The sequence below is a fragment of the Periplaneta americana genome, chromosome 2 (genome assembly GCF_040183065.1).
Source record: "Periplaneta americana isolate PAMFEO1 chromosome 2, P.americana_PAMFEO1_priV1, whole genome shotgun sequence".
Taxonomy (NCBI): domain Eukaryota; kingdom Metazoa; phylum Arthropoda; class Insecta; order Blattodea; family Blattidae; genus Periplaneta; species Periplaneta americana.
The window spans coordinates 171,744,147-171,771,409 of NC_091118.1; the positions used below are offsets into that span (position 1 = coordinate 171,744,147).

Consider the following 27,263-nt stretch of genomic DNA (forward strand, 5'->3'; position numbering starts at 1 on the left):
GATTCCAAGCATAGAAAACTCATTATCTTGCTTACAAAGGAACTGCGTGTGTTGAAATAGTTGTTAATATGAGTGACAGCCACTAATAAGTGGAAACTCCTAAAGAATATAGCAATACCTTTTAGTGCAAGATTTTTGGTTATTTGCACCTTGCCATACACGCAGCGATGCCTCTGCATCCACGACACGGTGCAAGTACCCAAACAACTTGTACCGCGTGAAAGTCTCAAATCACACAGTAGGCCCTACATTGTAAAATTTTCTCCACATACTTTCTTGCATGTATACACGAACTATCTCGTATGCCACCTTCCTATGGCGAGCCTCATAGTTTGGGAACCTCTGTTTCACATCCAATAAACTGTACTAAGATTCCCAGGCGTAGTTTGATAACCAAATTAGCTTTTTTAGATTATTCTTGAGAACTGATACACAAGTATATGAATTTATTTTTAAATCTAATGTTGAAATTTGGCTTATGCTTTTATATGTTTTATATTCTTAGATGCTGTTAGTTCATTTATTTTTTTAAACATACATAGGTCTGAATTTTGTTAATTTTACCTATAACTTACAGGAATTATAACAGCTTATGTAACTATGAATGAATTGGGCTCATTTCACAAAGAAGAACTTAACCGTTTAGCATTATTTTGTATAATCTTATTATTTTAAGACTTTAAATATATATACACATACACACAAACACACACACATATTCTTCATAATGTTAATTAACATTTAACATATTTATTTAATACAAATTGATTAATTTAAGGTTGTGGAATATTTAAAGTACATAATAATTATTCTACCCATACATAAAGGCCAGTGTTGTGCATCATATGTCATCATCTTCATCTTCACCTTAAGATTCATCCCATCGTCATCATTTTACAGGTTACTGAATTTTCGTGTTATGATTTCAGCTTGCCATCTCATGACTTTGTCGACCAGCGTTTTTATTCCTTCTCTTCCTTGTCAGGTGATCTCGTATAATAGGCCGGTAGCGTACAGCATCGGACATTCCGTCTCGGACAGGACGGTTTTGTCTCGGATCGTCCGATGTGAAGGTGATCGCAGGCATTGTTATGAGGTTGCAGTATATTGCATCGGACATTCGTCCCAGGACAAGTATCCGACGCAGTATGCTGTAGCCTCATAACAATGCGTGTAATCGCTGTCACATCGGAATGTCCGAGACAGAATGTCCGACACAGTATGCTACAGCCTCATAACAATGTGTGTAATAACTGTCATATTGGACAGTCCGAGACAAAACCGTCCTGTCCGAGACAGAATGTCCGATACAGTATGCTACAGCCTCATAACAATGTGTGTAATAAATGTCACATTGGACAGTCTGAGACAAAACCGTCCTGTCCGAGACAGAATGTACGATACAGTATGCTGCAGCCTCATAACAATGTGTGTAATAACTGTCACATTGAACAGTCCGAGACAAAACCGTCCTGTCCGAGACAGAATGTCCGATACAGTATGCTACAGCCTAATAACAATGTGTGTAATAAATGTCACATTGGACAGTCTGAGACAAAACCGTCCTGTCCGAGACAGAATGTACGATACAGTATGCTGCAGCCTCATAACAATGCGTGTAATGACTGTCACATTGGACAGTCCGAGACAAAACCGTCGTGTCCGAGACAGAATGTCCGATACAGTATGCTACAGCCTCATAACAATGCGTGTAATAATTCACATTGGACAGTCCGAGACAAAACCGTCCTGTCCGAGACAGAATGTCCGATACAGTATGCTACAGCCTCATAACAATGCGTGTAATAACTCACATTGGACAGTCCGAGACAAAACCGTCCTGTCTGAGACAGAATGTCCGATACAGTATGCTACAGCCTCATAACAATGCGTGTAATAATTCACATTGGACAGTCCGAGACAAAACCGTCCTGTCTGAGACAGAATGTCCGATACAGTATCCTGCAGCCTCGTAACAATGCGTGTAATAACTGTCATATTGGACGGTCCGAGACAAAACCGTCCTGTCTGAGACAGAATGTCCGATACAGTATGCTGCAGCGTCATAACAATGCGTGTAATAATTCACATTGGACAGTCCGAGACAAAACCGTCCTGTCTGAGACAGAATGTCCGATACTGTGTGCTACAGCCTCATAACAATGCGTGTAATAATTCACATTGGACAGTCCGAGACAAAACCGTCCTGTCTGAGACAGAATGTCCGATACAGTATGCTGCAGCCTCATAACAATGCGTGTAATCACCGTCACATTAGACGGTCCGAGACAAAACCGTCCTGTCAGAGGCAGAATGTTCGCTGCAGTGTGCTACAGCCTTACTTGACAGATAGGTGACCATGATTATGATGATGACGACATACTTTTTCATTTCTAGAAATACAAATTGTATAATATATTTTCGCATGCAGCTTGTATTAGTAATATAATTCTAACACAGGAAATACGATAGTAATGCATAATAATAACATATTTAATGTAATACTTGGAAAACTGTCTTTGTGGGGAAGCCAGCTGAAGGAATGCTGTTCCTTCAATGCAATTTTGTGCAACTAATATTATCGTGAGTATTATAACCTCGTGGATTTATTCCTCCCTTCTCACAACCGTGGGCGGAAAACTCGACTTCGCCGGTAGTTACTGTGTCAGTCTAAACTAAATTATGTGCAGAGATCATGTAGGAGCCGCGTTCAAACGCTCCGGGCACTCCCCGGTAACGACCTGAGACGCCCGTGATAAGATCTTCTATAATATACATTGTGACTTATAACCTGTGTCCTGCTTTCGTGACACAGATGTGAAATAACATGAACACATTTCGGTGTAGCCTAAGTAATTTACGTAGAAATCTGCAAAACACATAGACAAAACTTTCCACTATACGTCTTGGGGTTCGCTGGTTCAAACCCAGCGAAAGATGGTAGAATAATAATTAGTGTGTTTATATTTAATTTCCAGCGATGGCAAAGTCGTATTTGTGGTGGACAAAGGCAAAATTCCTTAGATGTTTTCTCGAGATTCTCCTGTTTCCCTCCATCATTCTACCGTCACTTTCCATTTCAGTTATTCGTAATCATTTCAATAGTATTTATCAAAATAGTGCAGCTGGATGTAGTATTGTGATGGAGTTCAGATAGCACCATACAGCTGAGTCGCGAATCTACAAGAAAGCTACCATTCAGACTCCAATAACCATTTCGACACAAACGGAATGGTAAGCATAATAAGCCTCGGTTTGCTGTGCAAGCCTTTGGGCACCTCCTCCGTACCAAGGAAAAAGTAACAGGGAATGAATCGAATTCTTCTAATAAGTGGGAAATGTTTGAGCTGTTATTGTTATTGTTATTGTGAGCACGGTTGACATTGCAAGAATGTTTGGGATTTGAAATAAAATCTTTTATATTTCTTTTCATTTCTCTCTTTATACCTCCGTTGTTAAATTTAATACGGCAGAGTATTTTTATTAATTACTTCGTAATTGCTTTCTCATTTTATGACGCGTAGTCTCAAGACAACAATGCAATTGACAGTCGAAAGATTCACGCATCCAGATGACGGTACTGTACTCCAACCAGGAGAAAGTCTCAGGAGAATGGGACGCAGCGGGGTAATGCTATGAATGAATGTTGATGTCATAAGGTCACACACGTGGGTACACGCATCTCCATTGGCTAACTCTCAAAGCACAAACGATAACACTGATACACACATGTTTATACTACCCTAGTTACAAAATCTTTTAATCCCTCCATACAGGAAATAACATATGCAGGAGAGCGCATGTTTTTTAAACTGACGTTATAAAGGTAATATTATCTACTTCGCTCCAATAGATGACGCAATAGTAAGCACATTTCTTTCACGGTTAATTTCCTGGTTGGATAGCAGTAATGTGTTGTTTGAAATTCTCATTACAGAGATTTGGATCAATTTGGAAATTAATACCATAGTTAAGTATGTTACTTTAGAATTAAGTTATAAACTATTTCTGTCATTATAATCCCCGTATTTATTAATTACCCCATTTTTTATAAAATTAAAATCAAGTGAAAAATGTTAAGTTTTTTACTTTTATTGTACAGCCTTGGACACAAAAAATGGGCGCTCTCCTGTAGCGTGAATTTGTCTAAGTCCACTTCGGTTAGCGCCTGGTTCACACGATTAGGGAAAACATGCTTATTTTGCACCTAATTTACTCGATGTCTTCGTTATAGATTATTCATAACACTTGACCTATAAACAGACAGAAAAAGCAACAAACAAAACCAAGACAATACAGAGCGGAATCGTGCATAAGAAATTCCTTCATGTGTAAATCTACGTTCTCACGGAATCAACCGAAGTCTTCCGAAGGAGACTTAGCGTTTGTTTGTTTAAGACTTTACATAATTCTGTTCTTGCCGCTTGTTATGCGTAATATTCAAACAGATGTGCCTCCACAACCATTGGACGGATGTTTATATGAGCCGTTTTACTCAGAATAATCCATACTACTACCCGCCAAAATATTTTCTACTCCTCTTGAATCACCATGTAGATCCAACCATAGGCGGAGAGAGAACGGTTTCCTTGGGGGGGGGGGGCAAAGCAAAACCATAGAATCCCGATATAACGAGATTATGGGAGAAATTATTTACCTCCTCCCCCTGTTATAGTTTGGCCCTGTTACAGTATAGGCCTATCGGAAAATGATCATATAATAAAGGTATTTTCGAGGGTCATAATATTTCTTACAGTGTTACATCCACATCCGCGATGTTTCGGACCAAGTTGTATAGGGCTTGAACTGTAGGTCTACTACAAATTATAATAGGGTATAACTTAAAGCAATCTCCCTGTTTTTCTCTCTCATGCACAAACACATGTATACATCAATAACACTACGTAACAGTGCTAACAGAAACTTTTTTATCTGTAGCTTACCTTTCTGAAGATATCATATGAGATGTAAATTCTAATTATTTCACTTACAGTAATCTCTCGTCTTTAAATTTACACATTGTGCCGGGATCACTTTTCTTTTTTCTGCATTGTTGTGCATTATGTTATTCATATTTCCTCCAAGTGGCGACCTGAACACCTGAAGACTTCTAACACATGAATACAGGCTGTTACAAAAAAAACATGACAGTGCTTCAATTCCTCAAATGAGTAATTCGTCAATTTGAGCACAGAAATTTAATCATAAACAGAAGCAAGAAAAATCTTTTGAATTCAATATCTTCTAATGTTAATAGAAAAAAAGAGTTCAGGGGAGTTTGGGGGGCAGTGCCCCCATGCCCCCCCCCCATAATTCCGCCTATGGATCCAACTTAGTTTCTCTCTTCAATATTAGGATGAAAATCAAGGAGACAGGTGAGAGAAAAAAAAACACCTGCAAGGAGTACTGATAAATTCCGTGGAGACAATCAGGGGTGTGACATTCTGTAAATGCTTTTCGAAGAGAACGTATTTAGATGAATAATGCGGCTCTTGACTGTAGAGAGAGGCCGTTGTGCAGATGTGTCGTGCGGGTGGAATATCGACCAGCCCGACCGATGTGTTAGGGCCACCCAGTATTGCTTACTCTGCCTGGAGTAGCCTATATTACTTCATCCTCCAGATGTGTGTGGACGCTGCTCTTGGTGGCGTGCCGTACCGTGCGCGCTAAATCACTTTCTTTGCGTGTCCGGCACGGGAGCTTCTTCTGCGTGCTATGTACGGCACACTGCAACCATTCATTACAATGTTTTAGAAATCTCATTCGATAATTCTTGGATTTACGACGTCATATAACCTACTACATCATTTGAATCACTCATTTAAGCATTCTTCTTTTGCTAGTTCTTATTAGAATTCTTTATCTCCCGTAGTATCGTTTTTACAGTCGCCTTCAGAGTACACTTGTCTTGAATCCACTAATCCTTCATTATTACTATCTCTTCGTCTTTAATCTCGGAAGTTTAAACGAGAAGTTAAGTAATTAACACCATCACTTGGACAGTCGTTTCATTGCCTTGGAATAAATAACCTTTGCAATTGAAAGGCAATGATAAAAATTACTAATTACCACTTAAATAAAATTCTTGTATTGTATTTGAATAATCTTAATAGACATAAGTAAATGTTAAATAAAGAACTGAAAACCATCGCTCTTGAACAGTTATTTCGACTGGTAGTTACAATTGGCATTAAATTAAACAATCAGTTATGACCATTGGAGAGTAGTTACATGGTCTTTAATGGTCTTCGTTATTGAAAATTTAGGTTAAGTGAACTATCAGTTACCATATTTGGTCAATTGTCTCATCGTCTGAATAGTCGAAGTAATTGATTAAGTGTTAAATAATGGGTTATCTACTTTGAATGTTTACTATTGGGAAATTTTTTGATCGTTTTTCAAAACATAATATCTAGTAATTGAAAAATGTTTAATAATGAATTGTCAATTATCACTGTTGGACAATATTTTCATCGTCTTTCACTAGTCGTAATAGGGAAATTTTAAATAATGAATTATCAATTGTCACTGTCGAACAATAATTGTATCGTCTTTCAATAGTCGTAGCAATTGGGAAATGTTAAATAATGAATCATCAATTGTTACTGTTGGACAATATTTCCATCGTCTTTCGATAGTAATAGTAATTGGGAAATGTTAAATAATGAATTATCAATTGTCACTGTTGCACAATATTCTAATAGTCTTTCAATAATCGTAATAGGGAAATTTTAAATAATGAATTATCAATTGTCACTGTCGAACAATATTTTTATCGTCTTTCAATAGTCGTCGTAATTGGGAAATTTTAAATAATGAATTATAAATTGTCACTGTTGGACAATACTCTCATCGTCGTACACTACTAGTAGTAATTGAGAAATGTTAAATAATGAATTATCAATTGTCACTGTTGCACAATATTCTAATCGTCTTTCAATAGTAATAGTAATTGGGAAATATTAAATAATGAATCGTCAATTGTCACTGTTAACAAATTTCCATCGTCTTTCAAAAGTCGTAGTAATTGGGAAATTTTAAATAATGAATTATCAATTGTCACTGTTGGACAATATTCTCATCGTCTTTCAATAGTCGTAGTAATTGGGAAATTTTAAATAATGAATTATCAATTGTCACTGTTGGGCAATATTCTCATCGTCTTTCAATAGTAGTAGTAATTATAAATGTTAAATAATGAATTATCAATAATTGTCACTGTTGGACAATATTTTCATCGTCTTTCAATAGTCGTAGCAATTGAGAAATGTTAAATAATGAATCGTCAATTGTCACTGTTGGACAATATTTCCATCGTCTTTCAATAATGGTAATTGGGAAATGTTAAATAATGAATCGTCAATTGTCACTGTTGGACAATATTTCCATTGTCTTTCTATAGTCGTAGTAATTGAGAAACGTTAAATTATCGATTGTCACCGTTGGCAAATATTTTCATCGTCTTTCAATAGTAGTAATAATTGGGAAATGTCAAATAATGAATTGTCAATTATTGCCAATGTTGGACAATATTCTCATCGTCTTTCAATAGTGGTAATTGGGAAATGTTAAATAATGAATCGTCAATTGTCACTGTTGGACAATATTTCCATCGTCTTTCAATAGTGGTAATTGGGAAGTGTTAAATAATGAATCGTCAATTGTCACTGTTGGACAATATTTCCATTGTCTTTCTATAGTCGTAGTAATTGAGAAACGTTAAATTATCGATTGTCACTGTTGGCAAATATTTTCATCGTCTTTCAATAGTAGTAATAATTGGGAAATGTCAAATAATGAATTGTCAATTATTGCCAGTGTTGGACAATATTCTCATCGTCTTTCAATAGTGGTAATTGGGAAATGTTAAATAATGAATCGTCAATGGGTCAATGTTGGACAATATTCTCATCATCTTTCAATAGTAGTAGTAATTGAAAAATGTTAAATAATGAATTATCAATTGTCACTGTTGGACAATATTCTCATCGTCATTCAATAGTAACTAGGAGGTCTCTGTTAATATGTATGACCTAGGTATTTCTATTGTCCTTAAGTTAGATACAAGTTGCATAATTATATAAGTGTTAGGAAGTGGTCTAGCGGACCCTATCAAAAATATGTTGAGAATATCCTCATACAAGTTGTTCTCAACCCTATTAACTGCTTGAACAGTTACACCCATACTTGATTAAGAATTTCCTTCAATTCACTATCTTGTTTGAGAATTCTGAACATTTTTCATAACATGATCTCGTCAAACAAGTGAGATTCATCAATGCTTGATCTGTATACATTCAGTGTCATCTCGAATGTTGCCAATGTAGCGAATTCTAATGTCACTACCAGTTATTAAGATTTGTATTTATAATAAAATAGCATTTTATACTACCACTTTTGTTTTTAGTCACTAATTTTTAAATACGGAACAAAAAAGTGTACCGAAGACCTCTTTCGGAACAACGGGACTCAGCGAAATAAGTTTGCAACAAAATAATATGCAACAAATTTTTATAAAAAAAAATCAAGATAGACAGGGTGGGGCGTGGGAACCAAGTGTTTTTAAATGGCTTGTACTCGGTCATTATGAAAGAGACGTGCGGCATGTGACAGTCCATTCCGTAGCTCATAGCATTTCACCTGCAGTCGGCATCATGGAGCAGTGGACGCATGTTTGCGTATGATTGTTTTGTTAGAAATGGCGAGTCGGTGACCTCGATACGGCGTGAGTTTTGCTACAGATTCAATATTAATCGCAATGATTCTGTTCCCATGCGTGACACAATCTTATGTTGGGTTAAAAAATCTTAAAAAAAAAAAGGTGCAATACTGAAGAATAAATCGCCCGGCCCCCAACATAAAGTGCGTACTCCAGAAAATTGTCAGTCAGATAAGCGATACTGCGCAGCCCAGGCCGCTCTGCTCGAAGACATTCAGCTGCTCTTGGAATCAGCAATCGTACGGTAAGACGGATTTTGCATGGCGATTTACATTTACACTCATACAAGATGGGTGGTTTCAGCAAGATGGGGCCACGGCACATATCTCCAGAGCGTCAATGGCAGTTCTTTGCCTCCTGTTTTCCAATCGTCTCATTTCGAGATTTGGTGATGTTCCATGGCTCCCTCGGTCCCCTGACCTGTCCACGTGATTTTTTTCTATGTGGGTGCCTAAAGGCACGTGTTTACGAGGATAAGCCACGAATATTAGATGAATTAAAGGACACAGTACGTCAACACATCACCCAAATCAACAGAGATCCCGTGGAAAGAATTTTCGTCAGCGCTTTAAACAATGCGTCAATACAGACGGACGTCACATGTCAGATGTAATTTTCCGCTCATAATTGAAATGGTATGTTCTCATAAACGTTGTTCTACCAATAAAATGTGTTGAAAACAAAAACTGTTTTATGATTATTTTAAAAACACTTGGTTCCTATGCCCCACCCTGTACATAGCATATCTGCTAAGTTTGCATAAAGTAATGTGCAACAGTTTCTTTGAGCATTGTATTAATCAGCATTGTTGGACGACTCACGAAGTTGGGTAAGTCCATTATGGAACCACTTAGATATTTTTACTCTATAAATTATTTGTCTGGTCTGAGTCTCTTTTCTTCCTGCTCTTTAATAATTCAGAGTCGCTGATGGAAGGATGGTAACCCACACGCTTCGCTCAATAGCGTGTCGTCTGCTCCACTCCGAACAGCCTTCGCTGCCATTCAGTGACAGCGCTGAATACATCGGGGTCGCTGCGTCCTCCAATCTCCAATTATCTAAGTGTGACCTGGAAACTCACGCGAATTGCATGTTGCGCTCAATAATCAAAATTGGGTCCCGGTACAAAAGTAATAGAGACCTTTTAGTTTTCTCCCTCGCACTCGGGGCAATCACGGAAATTTGTTGTTATTGATATTAACACTTCCAGGCCGTTACGTGTTCAGTTCGTGCGTTCAACGTGGGATTTCAATAATGCATTGTGCTGGCCTGCCCCTCAGTTTTGTTGCAGAGAAGTTCGTAGTGTATAGGCTACATTCAACACAATGCCTTGCTTCGCTACTGGTTATGTATAAGCTGATTCGAAAGTCTGGCGCCATAGACAAACGTCGTTATTGGTGCAAGAATGCGAAAAATGGAAAGAGGGGAAAGTTGTTCAAAATACGTAGTTTTCAATATAATGTGCTTGAATTTTCAATGTAAAATGCACCGTTGAGGCTACTCATGCTTCGTCCTTAAATGGGATAATTACCTCATCGCAATTACCTTACTGTACTGAGTAAATTAAGAATTGAATACGAAAATTAACAGTGTTTCCGATACAAGTTCAGAGAAAACTGCAGACAAGATTGAAACTCCTCCAAATTTATATGCCATTAATGCAAGAAAATAAATATGTCTTCACCACTGTGAGAACTTAAAAAACCTCTAATCCCTATATATCAGCATTACAAAATGCATCTTTCTTCGCTAAAGTTTTTGTATATAAGATCCGCTAGAGCCAGTGGAAGCCCACTATTATTACTACTGTTGCTATCGTTATTACTACTGCTGCTATATTACTGTTCCTTCTGGTGTTACTTTCGTTACTTCTACTACAACTGTTCCTTCTGGCGTTACTTTTTTATTGCTGGTACTGCTTTGTTCTGCTGGTATTACTTTTGTTATTGTTATTAACTAATTATTTTACTGTAAGTACTACTTTTGTTATGCTGGTGCTACTTTTGTCATTGCTGGTACTACTTTTGTTACTACTGATGTTACTTTTGTTATTGTTACTACTAATTATTTTACTGCTAGTACTACTTTTGTTATGCTGGTGCTACTTTTGTCACTGCTGGTACTACTTTTGTTACTTCTGATACTATTTTTGTTACTTCTGAAACTCCTTTTGTTACTTCTGGTACTCCTTTTGTTACTTCCGGAACTACTTTTGTTACTGCTGGTATTATTTTTGTTACCACTGATACTACGTTTGTTACTGCTGTTACTACGTTTGTTACTGCTAGTATTACTTATCTACTGCTAGTACTACTTTTATTACTGTTAGTACTAATTTTCTTACTGCTAGTATTAGGCATACTTTTGTTACTGCTAGTACTACTTTTGTTACTGCTGATATTACTTTTGTCACTTCTGGTACTATTTTTGTTACTTCTGGTAGTACTTTTCTTACTGGTGGTTTTACTTTTGCCACTCTTGTTACTGTTTTTCTCACTGCTGCAAATACTTTAGTTACTGCCAAGACGGACTACTTCTACCACAAGTGTTACTGCTACCACGACTTACTGCTGTACACTACTACTATTGTTAGAGCTGTTATAACGCCTGCTGATGCTACTGTTACTGCTGTTACTACCGCAACTACTGTTGTTACTTTTGCTACTACGTTTGCTACTACTGTCACCAGTGGCGGCTCCTGCATATTTCTTAAGAGGAGGAAAGAAGTTAACAGCACGAAATGACACCTTCTTGAATAAAACATGCTACACATTAGCCTACATGCATACATGTAAGACCAGGTAGTGTTGGGGTTGGCCTTCCCTTTTGTATAGCAATAATCTGCTCTTGTAAACTGAGTTTCCTAAATTGTCCAAAATATATTATGTTTTCACTTCCATTCATTGTTGAATAATTGCACAAATTAACAATTACAAGGAAATTCATAACCTCGTAGCATTTTTAGAGCGCACTACAGCACCACACGTGTTGGAAGAGACTAGCTACTAACTCGCAAACGGAACCGTTTTACGGAAATGGAAATGGGAATGGGAAATAATCTGAGGAAAGCGAGACACTGTACCCACCCACGTGGTCTATGTTGCCACATGTACATTTTACAAGTTCAGTGTCACATGCTTTTGAAGAATGTCAGTTCTTGTAAAGTCATACTATCATTATTGTTCAAAGCTGCCGGTGGTCGATTAATTTTTTATTATGTAGTTTGGAGTACGTACTTTCAGTTTCAAATATATTTGTACAAAACTGACAACTTGGTTGTTGCCCTGTCTAGTAAACAATGAATAAAAGTGAATTTCAGGGGCCAACTACGTAGAACTACTTTCTCTTTGTTTTACATAAACCCGACTTTATCTTTCAAATATCCACGAAAGTTTCAAACCATGAATAGTAGGCTATATAAAGTGCAATGAATACTATTTTTGATTTATAATTAAAAAAAGTTTACATGGTGTCTTTCATAGCGTTGCGTTAAAACTGTTTTTGTTGTGTCTCCTCCTAGATGTGTTATAGTCTGGTTGAATGCAGCATCGTTAGATGGCAGCGGTAGCGAGCTTGCTCCACGACCAGTCGGTTTCTATTTCCCGCCCATGACTGATACGGAGGAGGATCTCCTCCCTCTCCGTTTATGTACTTGCTTTAAAACTCTGCTTCTTTCTCTGGCCGCTAGTGCTCTGTTGTCTATGTGTGTTAACTGCAGTAGAGGAGGAATGGAGTGCCTTTCCTCCACACAGACAATCTCGCATCTTTCTCACAGTTTTCTACAGCACATGAGCGCGCGTCGTTTAAAACTCGATCAACCGAGGTTTTCTTATAGCTGTGAACTTAAAAATTATCGAATCTTCCTCGAATTTCAAGGCACATATTTTATTTGGTATTTACTTTCAAAAGAAGAAAATTTGAGGAGGACGTTCCTCCCTTCCCTCCCCCGAAGAACCGCCACTGACTGTCAGTGATTCTACTAATGTTATTATTGTTGCTACTTTATTACGCGTACTACTACCACTACTGTTGTTACTTCTGCTATTACTTTTGTTACTACTGTTATATCTTATTACTGTCACTACTACTACTACTGCTGCTGCTGCTGCTATTATTACTGCTGCTACTTGTTACTGTTACTGCTTCTATTATTTATTTTTAATGTTGATTCAACAACTACTGCGGCTATTGCCATTGCTGCTGGAGCTTTTAAGTAGTGTCACTACTACTATTATCACCAACATTTTTACTATAATTGTTACAACCGCTCCCACGAATACTTACTGCTGCTGCTAACACAACTACTGTATTCATATTTTAATACTAATATTACATGGTTTAATAATATCTCAAGCATCGTTATGTTTATTAGGCACCCATTTTATGAGATCAGTACAATGATGAGCCTCACCTTAAATGATATTGAATGAAGTTCCATAATTTAAGTGGGATATTCATCCAAGATTTTGATTTTCCTGTAGCATCTTAGCCCTTACGTGGTTTAATATATCTGAAGCATCGTTATGTTTATTAGGCACCCATTTTATGAGATCAGTACAATGATGAGCCTCACCTTAAATGATATTGAATGAAGTTCCATAATTTAAGTGGGATATTCATCCAAGATTTTGATTTTCCTGTAGCATCTTAGCCCTTACGTGGTTTAATATATCTGAAGCATCGTTATGTTTATTAGGCACCCATTTTATGAGATCAGTACAATGATGAGCCTCACCTTAAATGATATTGAATGAAGTTCCATAATTTAAGTGGGATATTCATCCAAGATTTTGATTTTCCTGTAGCATCTTAGCCCTTACGTGGTTTAATATATCTGAAGCATCGTTATGTTTATTAGGCACCCATTTTATGAGATCAGTACAATGATGAGCCTCACTTTAAATGATATTGAATGAAGTTCCATAATTTAAGTGGGATATTCATCCAAGATTTTGATTTTCCTGTAGCATCTTAGCCCTTACGTGGTTTAATATATCTGAAGCATCGTTATGTTTATTAGGCACCTATTTTATGAGATCAGTACAATGATGAGCCTCACCTTAAATGATATTGAATGAAGTTCCATAATTTAAGTGGGATATTCATCCAAGATTTTGATTTTCCTGTAGCATCTTAGCCCTTACGTGGTTTAATATATCTGAAGCATCGTTATGTTTATTAGGCACCTATTTTATGAGATCAGTACAATGATGAGCCTCACCTTAAATGATATTGAATGAAGTTCCATAATTTAAGTGGGATATTCATCCAAGATTTTGATTTTCCTGTAGCATCTTAGCCCTTACGTGGTTTAATATATCTGAAGCATCGTTATGTTTATTAGGCACCCATTTTATGAGATCAGTACAATGATGAGCCTCACTTTAAATGATATTGAATGAAGTTCCATAATTTAAGTGGGATATTCATCCAAGATTTTGATTTTCCTGTAGCATCTTAGCCCTTACGTGGTTTAATATATCTGAAGCATCGTTATGTTTATTAGGCACCCATTTTATGAGATCAGTACAATGATGAGCCTCACTTTAAATGATATTGAATGAAGTTCCATAATTTAAGTGGGATATTCATCCAAGATTTTGATTTTCCTGTAGCATCTTAGCCCTTACGTGGTTTAATATATCTGAAGCATCGTTATGTTTATTAGGCATCCATTTTATGAGATCAGTACAATGATGAGCCTCACTTTAAATGATATTGAATGAAGTTCCATAATTTAAGTGGGATATTCATCCAAGATTTTGATTTTCCTGTAGCGTCTTAGCCCTTACGTGGTTTAATATATCTGAAGCATCGTTATGTTTATTAAGCATCCATTTTATGAGATCTGTACAATGATGAGCCTCACTTTAAATGATATTGAATGAAGTTCCATAATTTAAGTGGGATATTCATCCAAGATTTTGATTTTCCTGTAGCGTCTTAGCCCTTACGTGGTTTAATATATCTGAAGCATCGTTATGTTTATTAAGCATCCATTTTATGAGATCTGTACAATGATGAGCCTCACTTTAAATGATATTGAATGAAGTTCCATAATTTAAGTGGGATATTCATCCAAGATTTTGATTTTCCTGTAGCGTCTTAGCCCTTACGTGGTTTAATACATCTGAAGCATCGTTATTTTATTAGGCACCCATTTCATGAGATCAGTACAATGATGAGCCTCACCTTAAATGATATTGAACGAAGTTCCATAATTTAAGTGGGATATTCATCCAAGATTTTGATTTTCCTGTAGCGTCTTAGTCCACACGTACAGTAGGCCTATATTAACACGGCCAGCGTACACTACACGGAAAGATTTCAGCAGTTGAAATTAAAATCATGTGTATACACGTTAGGTTTCTACGTACATCCACAACCTTAAAATAATCAGTGTAATGTGAAATCTCGTATATGGTGTTAACGCTTTGTCTCTTGCACTGCAGGAAGAATGGTAAAGACCGCGAAGGAGCGTTTCAGGCAGGCTTGGATGCGACGGCTCACACGTTCCAGGAGTACACCTACAAGAAGATAACGCCTTGCGACGTCTGCTCACAAGTTCTCAGAGGTTTGTACTGCATTAACACCGTCTGTGTGGTGAAATTTACTTCCCCATGTTTACGTTTTAATGCATCTGTAGAGTACATAATTACAATATTTATTGGCAATACGATTATTTTTGTCATTGTTATTACTACTACCGAAAATTTTGGTTTCGTGGTGTTCTCAGAACAGTTGTTTACAGAGGACTCTTATAGCTAGAGTGATCCTCTCAGTTTTCAGTGTGCTATATATATATATATATATATATATATATATATATATATATATATATATATATATATATATATAACGATTAGGGAAAACACGGAAATTTTACTTGAAGCAAGTAAAGCGATCGGTTTGGAAGTAAATCCCGAAAAGACGAAGTATATGATTATGTCTCGTGACCAGAATATTGTACGAAATGGAAATATAAAAATATAAAACAGTTATATTACCGGTTGTTCTGTATGGTTGTGAAACTCGGACTCTCACTCTGAGAGAGGAACATAGGTTAAGGGTGTTTGAGAATAAGGCACTTAGGAAAATATTTGGGGCTAAGAGGGATGAAGTTACAGGAGAATGGAGAAAGTTACACAACGCAGAACTGCACACATTGTATTCTTCACCTGACATAATTAGGAACATTAAATCCAGACGTTTGAGATGGGCAGGGCATGTAGCACGTATGGGCGAATCCAGGAATGCATATAGATTGTTAGTCGGGAGACCGGAGGGAAAAAGACCTTTGGGGAGGCCGAGACGTAGATGGGAGGATAATATTAAAATGGATTTGAGGGAGGTGGGATATGATGATAGGGACTGGATTAATCTTGCACAGGATAGGGACCGATGGCGGGCTTATGTGAGGGCGGCAATGAACCTTCGGGTTCCTTGAAAGCCATTTGTAAGTAAGTATATATATATTCAGACGTTATTTCTAATCTGTTTTGGATGAAAGTTTCCGAATAATAATAATGACAATTACATTAATATTCTCATTATAGAAATAGAAATATATATATTCTCCCTGTAACATAGTCCTAGTAAGCTTATATTAAATTAATTTTCATCATTTTACTAGCTATCTCAAATATTAAATTAATTATAATTCATTGAATTAAATTAGCTCATAAATTAAGTTACTACTTTACCTTATAGATTTATCTAAATTTAAATAAATGTGTAGTGAAGATTATTGCTGGAGAACCTTTTAAGTGTAGTGAAAATATTTGTAATTTAAATTTATGTATTGTATTGATTAAGGCTGGTTGAGTGGAAGAGAAGGCCTTATGGCCTTAACTCTGCCAGCGAAAATAAAACATTATTATTATTATTATTATTATTATTATTAATAATAATAATAATAATAATATTATTATTATTATTATTATTATTATTATTATTATTATTATCATTATTATTTCGACATTCGTTTTTGTGATGATCTTTCGAGCTAGGATGATCACACTCACAAATTTCTATTTCATATTGCTACATAGGCTATAGAGTGTTAGTTGGAAGACTTGAGGTAAAAAGACCTTTGGGGAGTCCGAGACGTAGGCCTAGATGGAAGTATAATATTAAAATAATTCGTAAAAGCTATTATGCTCGCCTGATACAATCCGTCACTGATCTTCCTGTCTGCTCGTACTTCACAAAACATTACTGTCGGGGAGTTAAAGGGTTGTCGGTAGTGACTCAATCGAGATAATAGCGCCCATGCATGCTTTAGTTTATTGTCTAATATTTATTTATTTTGCCATATTGTGTCCTTGAGTCAACTTGAAATTATTGCAGCCTTATATGTTTGTTGCCTCATTTCAGATTCCATTACGTGTTATTTGTACTCCGAAACAATTTAGACCCGCCCCCTGTCCTATTATTTTTACTTGCAGTTTCATTTTGCACATAAGTTTCTCCTTGTTAACTGTTAAGATTTTAGTTTCATTACTTGATATTTTCAAGTTATATTTCTGACAGCTTAGCATGAAATGGAGTAATTATCTGCAACAAGGACTGCTTCATCAGCATATCAGATTATATTAACATATATGCAATGGAGGGTGAAAGGAACTGGTCACCCTACCCCATTATCTCCTGGCTTTGTTGCCTTATGAATGATACCTTATTGGTATCACTCATAAGTTTCCAACTCGTCTTCGAATAGTTGCCTAAATGACAACAATAGTTAAGACAGTATTGGGCTCCAGCTTGTCAAAAGCCTTTTCTAAGGCAAAAATATACTGGTCAGTTGTATTAATTATTTTTTACACAATCATGTTATTTCTGCATACTTACCATCATTGTTGCATGTCATGTAACTTGAAGATACAACACGCTCAATGGTTATTACGTAAACGCTGGAAATAACAGTGCAGTAAGTAAATTCTGTGTTGTAAGTAAATTCGCTACAAACTTGACATACAGTCACTTTTAAATTTAAAAAGATGAACTCTGACAGAACAAGCTGTAACTTCATTTATTAACATTAAAGTAACATGTTTTCAATTTAAAACTTTCGTACAAAATATTCCTACAATTCAATGTCGTATCTTGCAATAGCTTTTTATTTATTTAAACAATGCATATACAATAAAGAGAATCGTATACAACAAATAAAACAAAAGGATATAAAAAAACAAGGTCAACTAGATACTAGCAAACGTTCAGTTCAAAATTATTACATAACTAAAATACATAATAAATAATATAAAGTTATTAATAATTGTTGTTTAGTTTGGTCAACTGTCCGAAGACAGGTCTGAACCTCACAAGTGATACCAAAAAGCACCACTTATAAGGCAACTAGCCCAGGAGATAATGTGGTAGGGTGGCCAGTTCCTTTCCCTCTCCATTGCATACATCGCCGATTAGCTACATGTTACACTAATCAGACTTCAGATGCATACAAACAATTGAGGACCGTTTTTGCAAAACTTGCTAACTGCAAAATTTGGAAAATTGAGATTTTGGTGGATTCGTTAACATAAAGCTGGCCTCTACACGATGTTAAAGGTATCTTTGTAAAATTGAGTTATTTCTCTTCATTATAGCGTGTCAAAGTGTGATCGTTGCATCTACAACGTACTTGTCTCCATTCAGTTTTTTGTCTCTCCTGTAAAATTTAGTTTTTTCAGTTAGCAAGTTTTGCAAAAACGGTCCTCAATTGTTCTTCCTCTGACACATATGATGCGATAAAAGAACTTAAATGGGAAACTTTGGAAAACAGACGTAGGAAAACTAGAATAACATCATTGTATAGAGCACATCTAGGTCAGAAAGCATGGGTAGACATAACGGCTCGGTTAGAAAAGCCAACGTACTATGGTAGGAACGATCATGATTTTAAAATCAAATGTAGGAAACAGAAAACGGATGTAGGTAAATTCTCATTTTTAAATAGAACTATAAATGATTGGAATGACCTACCTGCAGCGGTCTTTGAGGGCTGTCCTTCCTCAAGGAGTTTCAGGAATAATTTAAAAAGTTGTGTATCAAGTGCAAATTAAAATTAAGGTGACATTTAACATTTAATTTTTTAAGGTGACATGTATTTATTTAGCCTGACGAGTTACTTCCTTGGTTTTAATTGTAAATTATTTAAAAATAGCGTGCAAGAGGGCCTTAGACTAGAAATGTTTAGTTTAAATGTAGTTCTGTTTATAAGTACAGTATGCATAAGGGTGTAATTATCTGTCTTATTTGAACTGTTGTATCAGTGAAGCGAGGTGAGTCAGTGAAGTTATGGTTTTACAGTGCAGTGCATAGTTCCGATCAGTGATAATTTATAGCGTCAATGAAATGTGTTCTATAGTGTCAGTGAAATGTGTTATAGTGTGTCAGTGAAATGTGTCCTAAAGTGTCAGTGAAATGCGTCATAGTGCCACTACAGTGAGTGAGATGAGAATAAAGTAAAAGACTATTGAAACTTATGTTGGGACTATACATAATTATGTAGGTTGTAATGTAAAATTAGGTATTTTATTTATGTTTTATTATTATTGTGTTAAATTATATTGTGTATTCTTATTGTATTGTGTATAAAATTGTATTGTGTATTGTAAATTTATTGTGTATTGCTTATCATTTTTTGTGTATTATTTATATTGTGTATACCACTGCCACCGGGTGCTTGCCCACTTGCAGTGTAAATAAATACATACATACATACATACATACATACATACATACATACATACATACATACATACATACATACATACATACATACATACATACATACATACATACATACATACATACATACATACATACATACATACATACATACATACATACATACATACATACATACATACATACATACATACATATCGTCAAGTGAGATATACTGCTTGATAATAGAGGTAGGCCTACATATCGGCCAGAACCTCAATCAGAGGATAGATATAAATTACGACTGTGCAAAAAAATAATATGCAATACATGGGCGTTAAGTGCATAACAGAGTCTCGGGAATTAAAAAACTCGACGCTTATAGCATCTGTGGAGGAACGTCCCCTCCTAAAACCTGTTATTCGTCACACAGGGATAAAATCTCTAAGTTCTTGGCCAATAACGTTTGGAATAACTTTAAGGAACATACGAGTACATAATAGGTTTAAGTTATACCTAAATTTAGTTATCTCAGTTACCAAATTTCATATGAAGAAGAAAAGGATTTGAATGCGAAAATTATTAAATTCAACAGAGCAATGGGGATAATTAATCAGATATTCAAACCAACCTTAGTACAAAAACACACGCGCACCAGAATTTATAAAACATTGGCCAGACCTATACCCTGTTTTGGTAGTGAAGCTTGGACGATTCGTAATATTGATTCACAAAGATTAACGGCGGCAGAAATGAGATTTATGCGTCGTACAGCGGGATACACGAGAATGGATCACATTAAAAATTTTGACATTATGAAAGAACTGCAGATTGAACCGATTACGGAATACCTACAGAAATACAAACAAAACTGGAGATCACATGCCATCAGAATGCCTCGTTCTAGAATTCCACGACAAATTTTAAATTACCATCCTGTGGGCAAGAGATCCTTGGGCAGACCGTTCAAGCGTTGGCAAGAGACCGTAACGGGCCACTAGGCCCAATACATGCAAGGATGATGATGATGATGATGTTATACCTAAAAGATTTTAAGATTAGGTATTTATGAAAATATTCACATTTCTGAAAATCTGAATAATTATGAATATTTACTGAATTAAAAAAATGTTCCTTTCACTAAATTATTCAAACATTACGCAATAATTTAGTCTCCCTTATGTTCCTTAATATTGATATATTTTACTTCATAGTAAATGTAACCAGAAACCGTGTTGGAATTTTACATATAAAAGATAAGGAAGCAAGACAATTTGAACCGTAAAGATGAAATTATGTTGTATTACTGACACGGACTGTGTAGAACTCTGCAGACCTCTGCTTAAAATATTCAGCTATGTAAAATCAGGAAGCATTTACTTTATACTTGAGACGAACTCTTAATGGATTTCACTATATGTATGTATGTATTTATTCACACTGCAATGGGTATATACTCTGTGGCAGTGGTAACTAATTACACTCAATAATGACAATAATAAACTTATTAATAAAAAATACAATTAATAATAATACTAATAATAATAATAATAATAATAATAATAATAATAATAATAACAACAACAGGGAATATACTAAATTAAATGAAACGATCACTTAAAATAACAATTGAAATATTCTAAGTTGTATCTTAAAACTAAGATCGAACTAAAACCCACGAGTATATGTTCATATCTGCACAAGTACCTTTCAACATTACACTCATTTCGCTGTCAACTCACTCACTGCACTGGAACTACGACACATCTCACTGATTCTATCCTGATTTCACTAACACTTCAAAAACATTTCACTGTTCAAATTCTTTGCACTGCCACTATAAACTATAAAGCTTCACTGACAGGAACACGTTTCACTTACACAGCACACTTCACTGACACGACATACTTCTTCACTGATACAACACACTTCACTGACACAACATAATTCTTCACTGATACAACACTTCAATAACAACATATCATTTACACCCTTTAAATATTGTGTATAATTACCGTCTATTAGTAAGGTCCTTAAGCCTATTTTTAAATGCATTTTTGGTTGTTGGTAAAGCCTTTAGTAAGTCTGCAGGTAAAGCATTCCAGTCCCTGATAGTACGATTGAGAAAAGAAAACTTTCCAGTGTCCGTCCTCTGCCTTCTTTCCCTCAATTTATATGAGTGGTCGTTCCTTGAAGAGTAATTTGGCGGCTGCAACCTATTTTTTATTTCTCTTCAGGCAGGCTCACCTCTGTATGTTTTGAACAGTGCGCATAATCGAATTCGCGTTCTCCTGTCCGTGAGCGTGTCCCATTTTAATGGTGAATTTTTCCGACAACACTTAAGAGCCCGTTTTTTAATCTTTTCCAGTGTCTTAATATGTTCTAATCTGTAAGGTTCCCAACATGCAGCACCATATTCCATTACTGGACGTACTAGTGATTTATATGCAATCTCTTTGGATTTATCAGAACCTTTCCTTAGTACCCTCATCACAAAGTGTAACGCATTACTTCATAGTGTTGAAATTTTACATATAAAAAGATAAGGAAGCAAGAAAATTCGAACCGTGAAGATGAAATTATGTTGTACTACTGACACGGAGTATGTAGAACTTCACAGACCTCTGCTTAAAATATTCAGCTATGTAAAATCAGGAAGCATTTACTTTATACTTGAGACGAGCTCTTAATGGATTTTACTATAGGAAGGGACTATAATGTGCTGTAAACTGTTACGATTTTTTAACTTGCTTTGTTGCTTTAGAAGAGGATTATGGACTGAGAAGTTATAGTAGGATAGCTTTCATTTTTATTGTAGCTAATACCGTATGCATTGCTTCCAACGTTACAGCTCTGCACTTGATAAAGTGCTGCTTGATGCTGGAGTCTTTCAGGTCGGGCCTGAAGCTCTCCGATCATTATTCAGTATTGTTAGCTCAGAGTATGACATTATACATACTGCGGGGCATGGGGCATGCTCCCGTGAAACTTGATAGCGCCTCGCACGCTCTGTGAACCTTTCAAATGACAGTGTAACCGCATAGCTATAGGCCATAATATGAAGTCTTGGTGACCTGGATGTGCGGAATCGATGGCAAGTTCTTTGTGTGGCAAACTTCCTCGTCACAACAAATATGACACAAACTTAAAGGAAACCTATCACCCCCTTCGGTGTGCCAACACTTGTGTTATATATGATTATGGCTAGTATGATTTGAGACTTTGACGGTGATCAGTATTATGCGAGGCTGTTTCTTGTTTGCAATGTGTCATGATGTACAGACATCCAACGTTTGACGACTATATCTTGCCTGCATCATCAAGGGAAACCTATATGTTGAATATTGCTCTTCGTAATGAATCCAACAGATAGATTTCCACATTAAATTTCCCGTGTCCTTCCTTTTCTGATGATGGAGCCGACATGTGACTCCAAGAATTGGATGTGTCTAAATTTACAAGACGTTGCAAATAAAAAAAAAACTCGCACAGCAAATATAGGCCTATCTACTCAGTTGTATACCTCTGATTGAGGTTCTGACTGATATGTACATCTATTATCAGGCAGTACGTCTCACGTGACGATGTGTCAGAGGAAGAACAACTGTTTGTATGCATCTGAAATCTGATTAGTGGAATATGTAGCTAATCGACGATGTATGCATTGGAGGGGGAAAGGAACTGGCCACCTTACCCCATTATCTCCTGGTCTAGTTGCCTCATGAGTGATGCCTTATTGATGTTATTTATGAGGTTCAAACCTGTCTTCGGACAGTTGACTAAGCAACAACAACTCAATTGTACGACAATCCAAAATGAGCGAAGACCTACCAGCCGGCTGGTATCACTCCCACGTCTGACCAGAGGTTAACGATCATGCAACCATTACGGGAGTAACGTGTGATTAACTCGTTAATCCATTCCAGCTAGTTTTCAAAACGGGATTTCGCTACTCACTGTAGCTCTCCAAATTCATCACATTGGAAACAAGCTGAATATAATAATAATACTTACTTACTTATTTACTGACTTACTTACTTACTTACTTACTTACTTACTTACTTACTTACTTACTTACTGGCTTTTAAGGAACCCGGAGGTTCATTGCCGCCCTCACATAAGCCCGCCATTGGTCCCTATCCTGAGCAAGATTAATCCAGTCTCTATCATCATATCCCACCTCCCGAAAATCCATTTTAATATTATCTTCCCATCTACGTCTCGGCCTCCCCAAAGGTCTTTTTACCTCTGGCCTCCCAACTAACACTCTATATGCATTTCTGGATTCGGCCATACGTGATAATAATAATAATAATAATAATAATAATAATAATAATAATAGTAATAATAATAATAATAGTAATAATAATAATAATAGTAATAACAGCACTAACTGTGACAACAGTGACAGTGATGATGATAGTGTACAACTCAGGTAATTCACTGCAGACACGACACAGCATGGGAGGCCCAATGATTCGGATTTTCGTTCTTGTTTGTCTAAGGTATCTGAACGTTGCACAGCGTAGTCAAATATTGCCATTATAATGAGGTTTATGCAAACATCACATCAATCAGTCCACAAAACCAACCAGCAAAGCGCGACTATCTTGGCAATGCAGAATGTTATGTTTACAATAGATCAGCTAACAGAAAGCAAACCCACTTCCAGCCTCCTTTATTTCCCATAATGAAGTGATTCAATGTACACCGCGTGCCGCTTGGTGTACAGCGAGAGAGTCGAAAGCCAGGTTAATTTCCGACAACTTCGGGTGGAATTTCGGTAGAAAAAAACTATGTTGAGGACACGTCTTCTGTAAGTACTTCAGTTTCCCCTACCATCATTCCACTATTCCTCAATTTCTTGTAATTCATACAATGAACAAGTGGGCAAAATGTTACAGAAAATGTTTAGTGCAATCGGTGGCAGAAACAACAACCTATCTGTGCTATGAAAGGAGAAATGTAGCTCTGAACTTCATTAAATGATACACGCATAATCTCGCACACATCATCAACATCATCAAAGTTCAAGGATAGGGCCTATAGGTCACTGTTGAACTGTTCCGGCCTTAGAATTCGTCCGTCAGTTTCGTTGGTCGGTCCTATTCTGTTTTTGCATTTGGAGTACGCCTATATTTCATTATTAATTTGTCCCTTAACCTAGAGCGTCCATTCGCCCTGTTCTTCCCGTGCCAGTCTCCTTTCTTGACAAAATGTCCAGTTGACCTGAGGGGTTTTTTGGGAGAGGAGGATACGCTGAAATGTTTCATATTTTTGCGATGATGCTTTGCCAATGTATTTCACGATACGTCATATTTTGGTTTGTAGTTTATTGCGCAATTATAGATATGAACACTAGAAAGCGCCACTTTCACGGCTACGAATAACTGTTTGGTCTACAACCTGGGGCCCGTTTCACAATCCTTACAAATTAACAATTTACAAATAACAAGTAAAAGATTACAAATGCTTGTACATTGTGTTTTACAATGCTATTTTATTAGTTTGTAAAGTCTGACTAACTTTACAAAATCAGCTAAAGAAATTTACAAATACGCATTATTGGTTACACAATATCGCCAACGACAGTTTACTAAAATCGCTAAGGAGCAGAGCTAAAATCGCTGTATTTTTACTACTGTCGATACATATGTTTATATTTTGTACTAAAATAGATTATTCTAAGCTTGCTGATTCATATTTCACCAACAGAAAATATAAAGTATTGTTAAAAATAATTAAAAGTATTTAGATTTTTATATATTGGCGACAATGGAGTTTCATGTTTTTGTGATTGGTCGAGAATACCAATACGTCTACAGTATTACTTAAATAAGCAAAGTTAGCACAAAATTCAGTCAAATAAGTAAATAACAGATTTGGTCCACGTACAAATATGCAATTGATAAAATAATTACGATATCTAACCACAAAATCAGGTTAATTTTTTGTGTTGATCCATCAGTATTTATTAATGTTGCATCCATAACCTCACAAACACTAGTGATCCCATCAGCAGCATAAAAATTCTGTGCTATAGTAAATAACATTTTGGTGATCAAAAACCTGCCCCGAATTTAACTTTTTTAACAACATCAACTACCCTGTGGGCACTTTTGCACACTGATATCTTAGAAATTCCGTGCTTATCTGCTAACCCACGGAACTGACGGCTAGTATGCATCCAATGCAAAACAATACAATTCTCGCTTTGAGGTTAGGAGATAAGGCATCACTTTTCTCTTTTGGATGTTGGATATAATGTCCCATATCTTGTAGGAGAGATTCCAGCGAAACGGGACTCGAAACGACTTCAGAATACCGCGTAAGTAATGTCGCTATTGCATTATTGAATTATTTATTTTTGGTGCAGGGAACTTTTTTATTAAGTGCGAGTATTTATTAAATACAGTCTTCGTATATAAATATTTACGCGGTATTCTGAAGTATAGCGCGGAACTCATTCGAAACCTTTCATTAAATTTATACAATGATACGAACGTGATATTAATAATTCTTGCCCAGAGAATTTTACATATACGTCTTCGTTTGATTAGGCCTAAATTCAATATCTTCATCTGAACTCCTTAATAACATCAAAACTGCTTTAGTTTAATTCTTAATATTATCCACTTACTCAAAAATCAATTTAATAAGTATTTATTTATTGTATTTATTATCAAAAACCTGTCTTGAATTTAACTCTTAACAACATCAATTACCTTATGGGAACTTTTGCACACATAACTTAGAAATTCCGTGCTTATCTACTAACGCACGGAACTGACAGGACTGACAGCTAGTATATTAAACCAATGCAAAACAATACAGTTCTCGCTTTGAGGTTAGGGCACCACTTTTCCATGTTGGATGTGATGTCCCATATCTTGGAGGAGAGATTCCAACGAAACGGGACTCGAAACGACTTCAGTGTCGTTATTGTATTATTGAATTAATTTATTTTTGGTGCAGGGAACTTCTTTTTTAAGTGCGATTATTTATTAAATACAGTCTTCGTATATAAATACTCATGCGGTATTCTGAAATATAGCGCGGGACTCATTCGAAACCTTTCATTAAATTCATACAATGATACGAGCGTATGATTAATTCTTGGCCGGAAAATTTTACGTATATGTCTTTGTTTGATTAGGCCTAAATTCAGTATCTTCGTCTGAGTCATTAGAACTACTTAATAACATCAAAACTGCTCTAGTTTAATTCTTAATATTACCCAGTTACTCAAAAATTAATTTAATAAACATATCTTTATTGTATTTATTCAGAATTTGTTGCAATATCAAACTTTACACATCTCAGAGCTATTGTAGAAAAATGTGCTAACTTTACAAGTAAAGTTTACACGTTTGTAAAATTACCCTTCATTGTGAAACAGAATGCTTATAAAATGAGCAAAATTTAATTTGTAAAGATTTTATTTACAAACAAAGATTGTGAAACAGAAGTTTACAATCTACAAGCAAAGTTTACAAATTACAAAGCTTGTAAACATTGTGAAACGGGCCCCTGGTGTGAAATGTTTGTCTCTTCATGAGTAAAAATATTAACATTAAGAATATTGTTCATTTGCTAGAATTTTGGAAATTCCTGCGTCAAATGATGCTGTGGAACTTATTTTTCTTTTGTAAATTTTTTATGGTCAAATGAAGAAAAAGTCGAATGAAATCTGAAACTGTGAATGCCTTCCTCATTGTCAAAACACTTTTGCTGAATTTTAATGACAGGATTTCAAAAGAAACTAAACTTCTTAATTAAATAGGCCTAGTACATGAATCTATAATGTACAATAACAGCCTACAACCTGTGTGGCTTTACTTTAAGTCCCGCGCCGTGGCGTCGTGGTCTAAGGCAT

At 36.0% G+C, this 27,263-nt stretch overlaps 1 protein-coding gene across 1 annotated transcript in view; it reads left to right on the top strand.

The window, feature by feature from the left end:
- The window catches only part of LOC138695208 (uncharacterized), a 666,755-nt gene that overhangs the window by 482,132 nt on the left and 157,360 nt on the right, over positions 1 to 27,263 (top strand). The window contains exon 11 of the mRNA XM_069819668.1: positions 15,172 to 15,293. Coding sequence (XP_069675769.1) covers positions 15,172 to 15,293 — 122 coding nt within the window. The remainder of the gene's footprint in view (positions 1 to 15,171; positions 15,294 to 27,263) is intronic.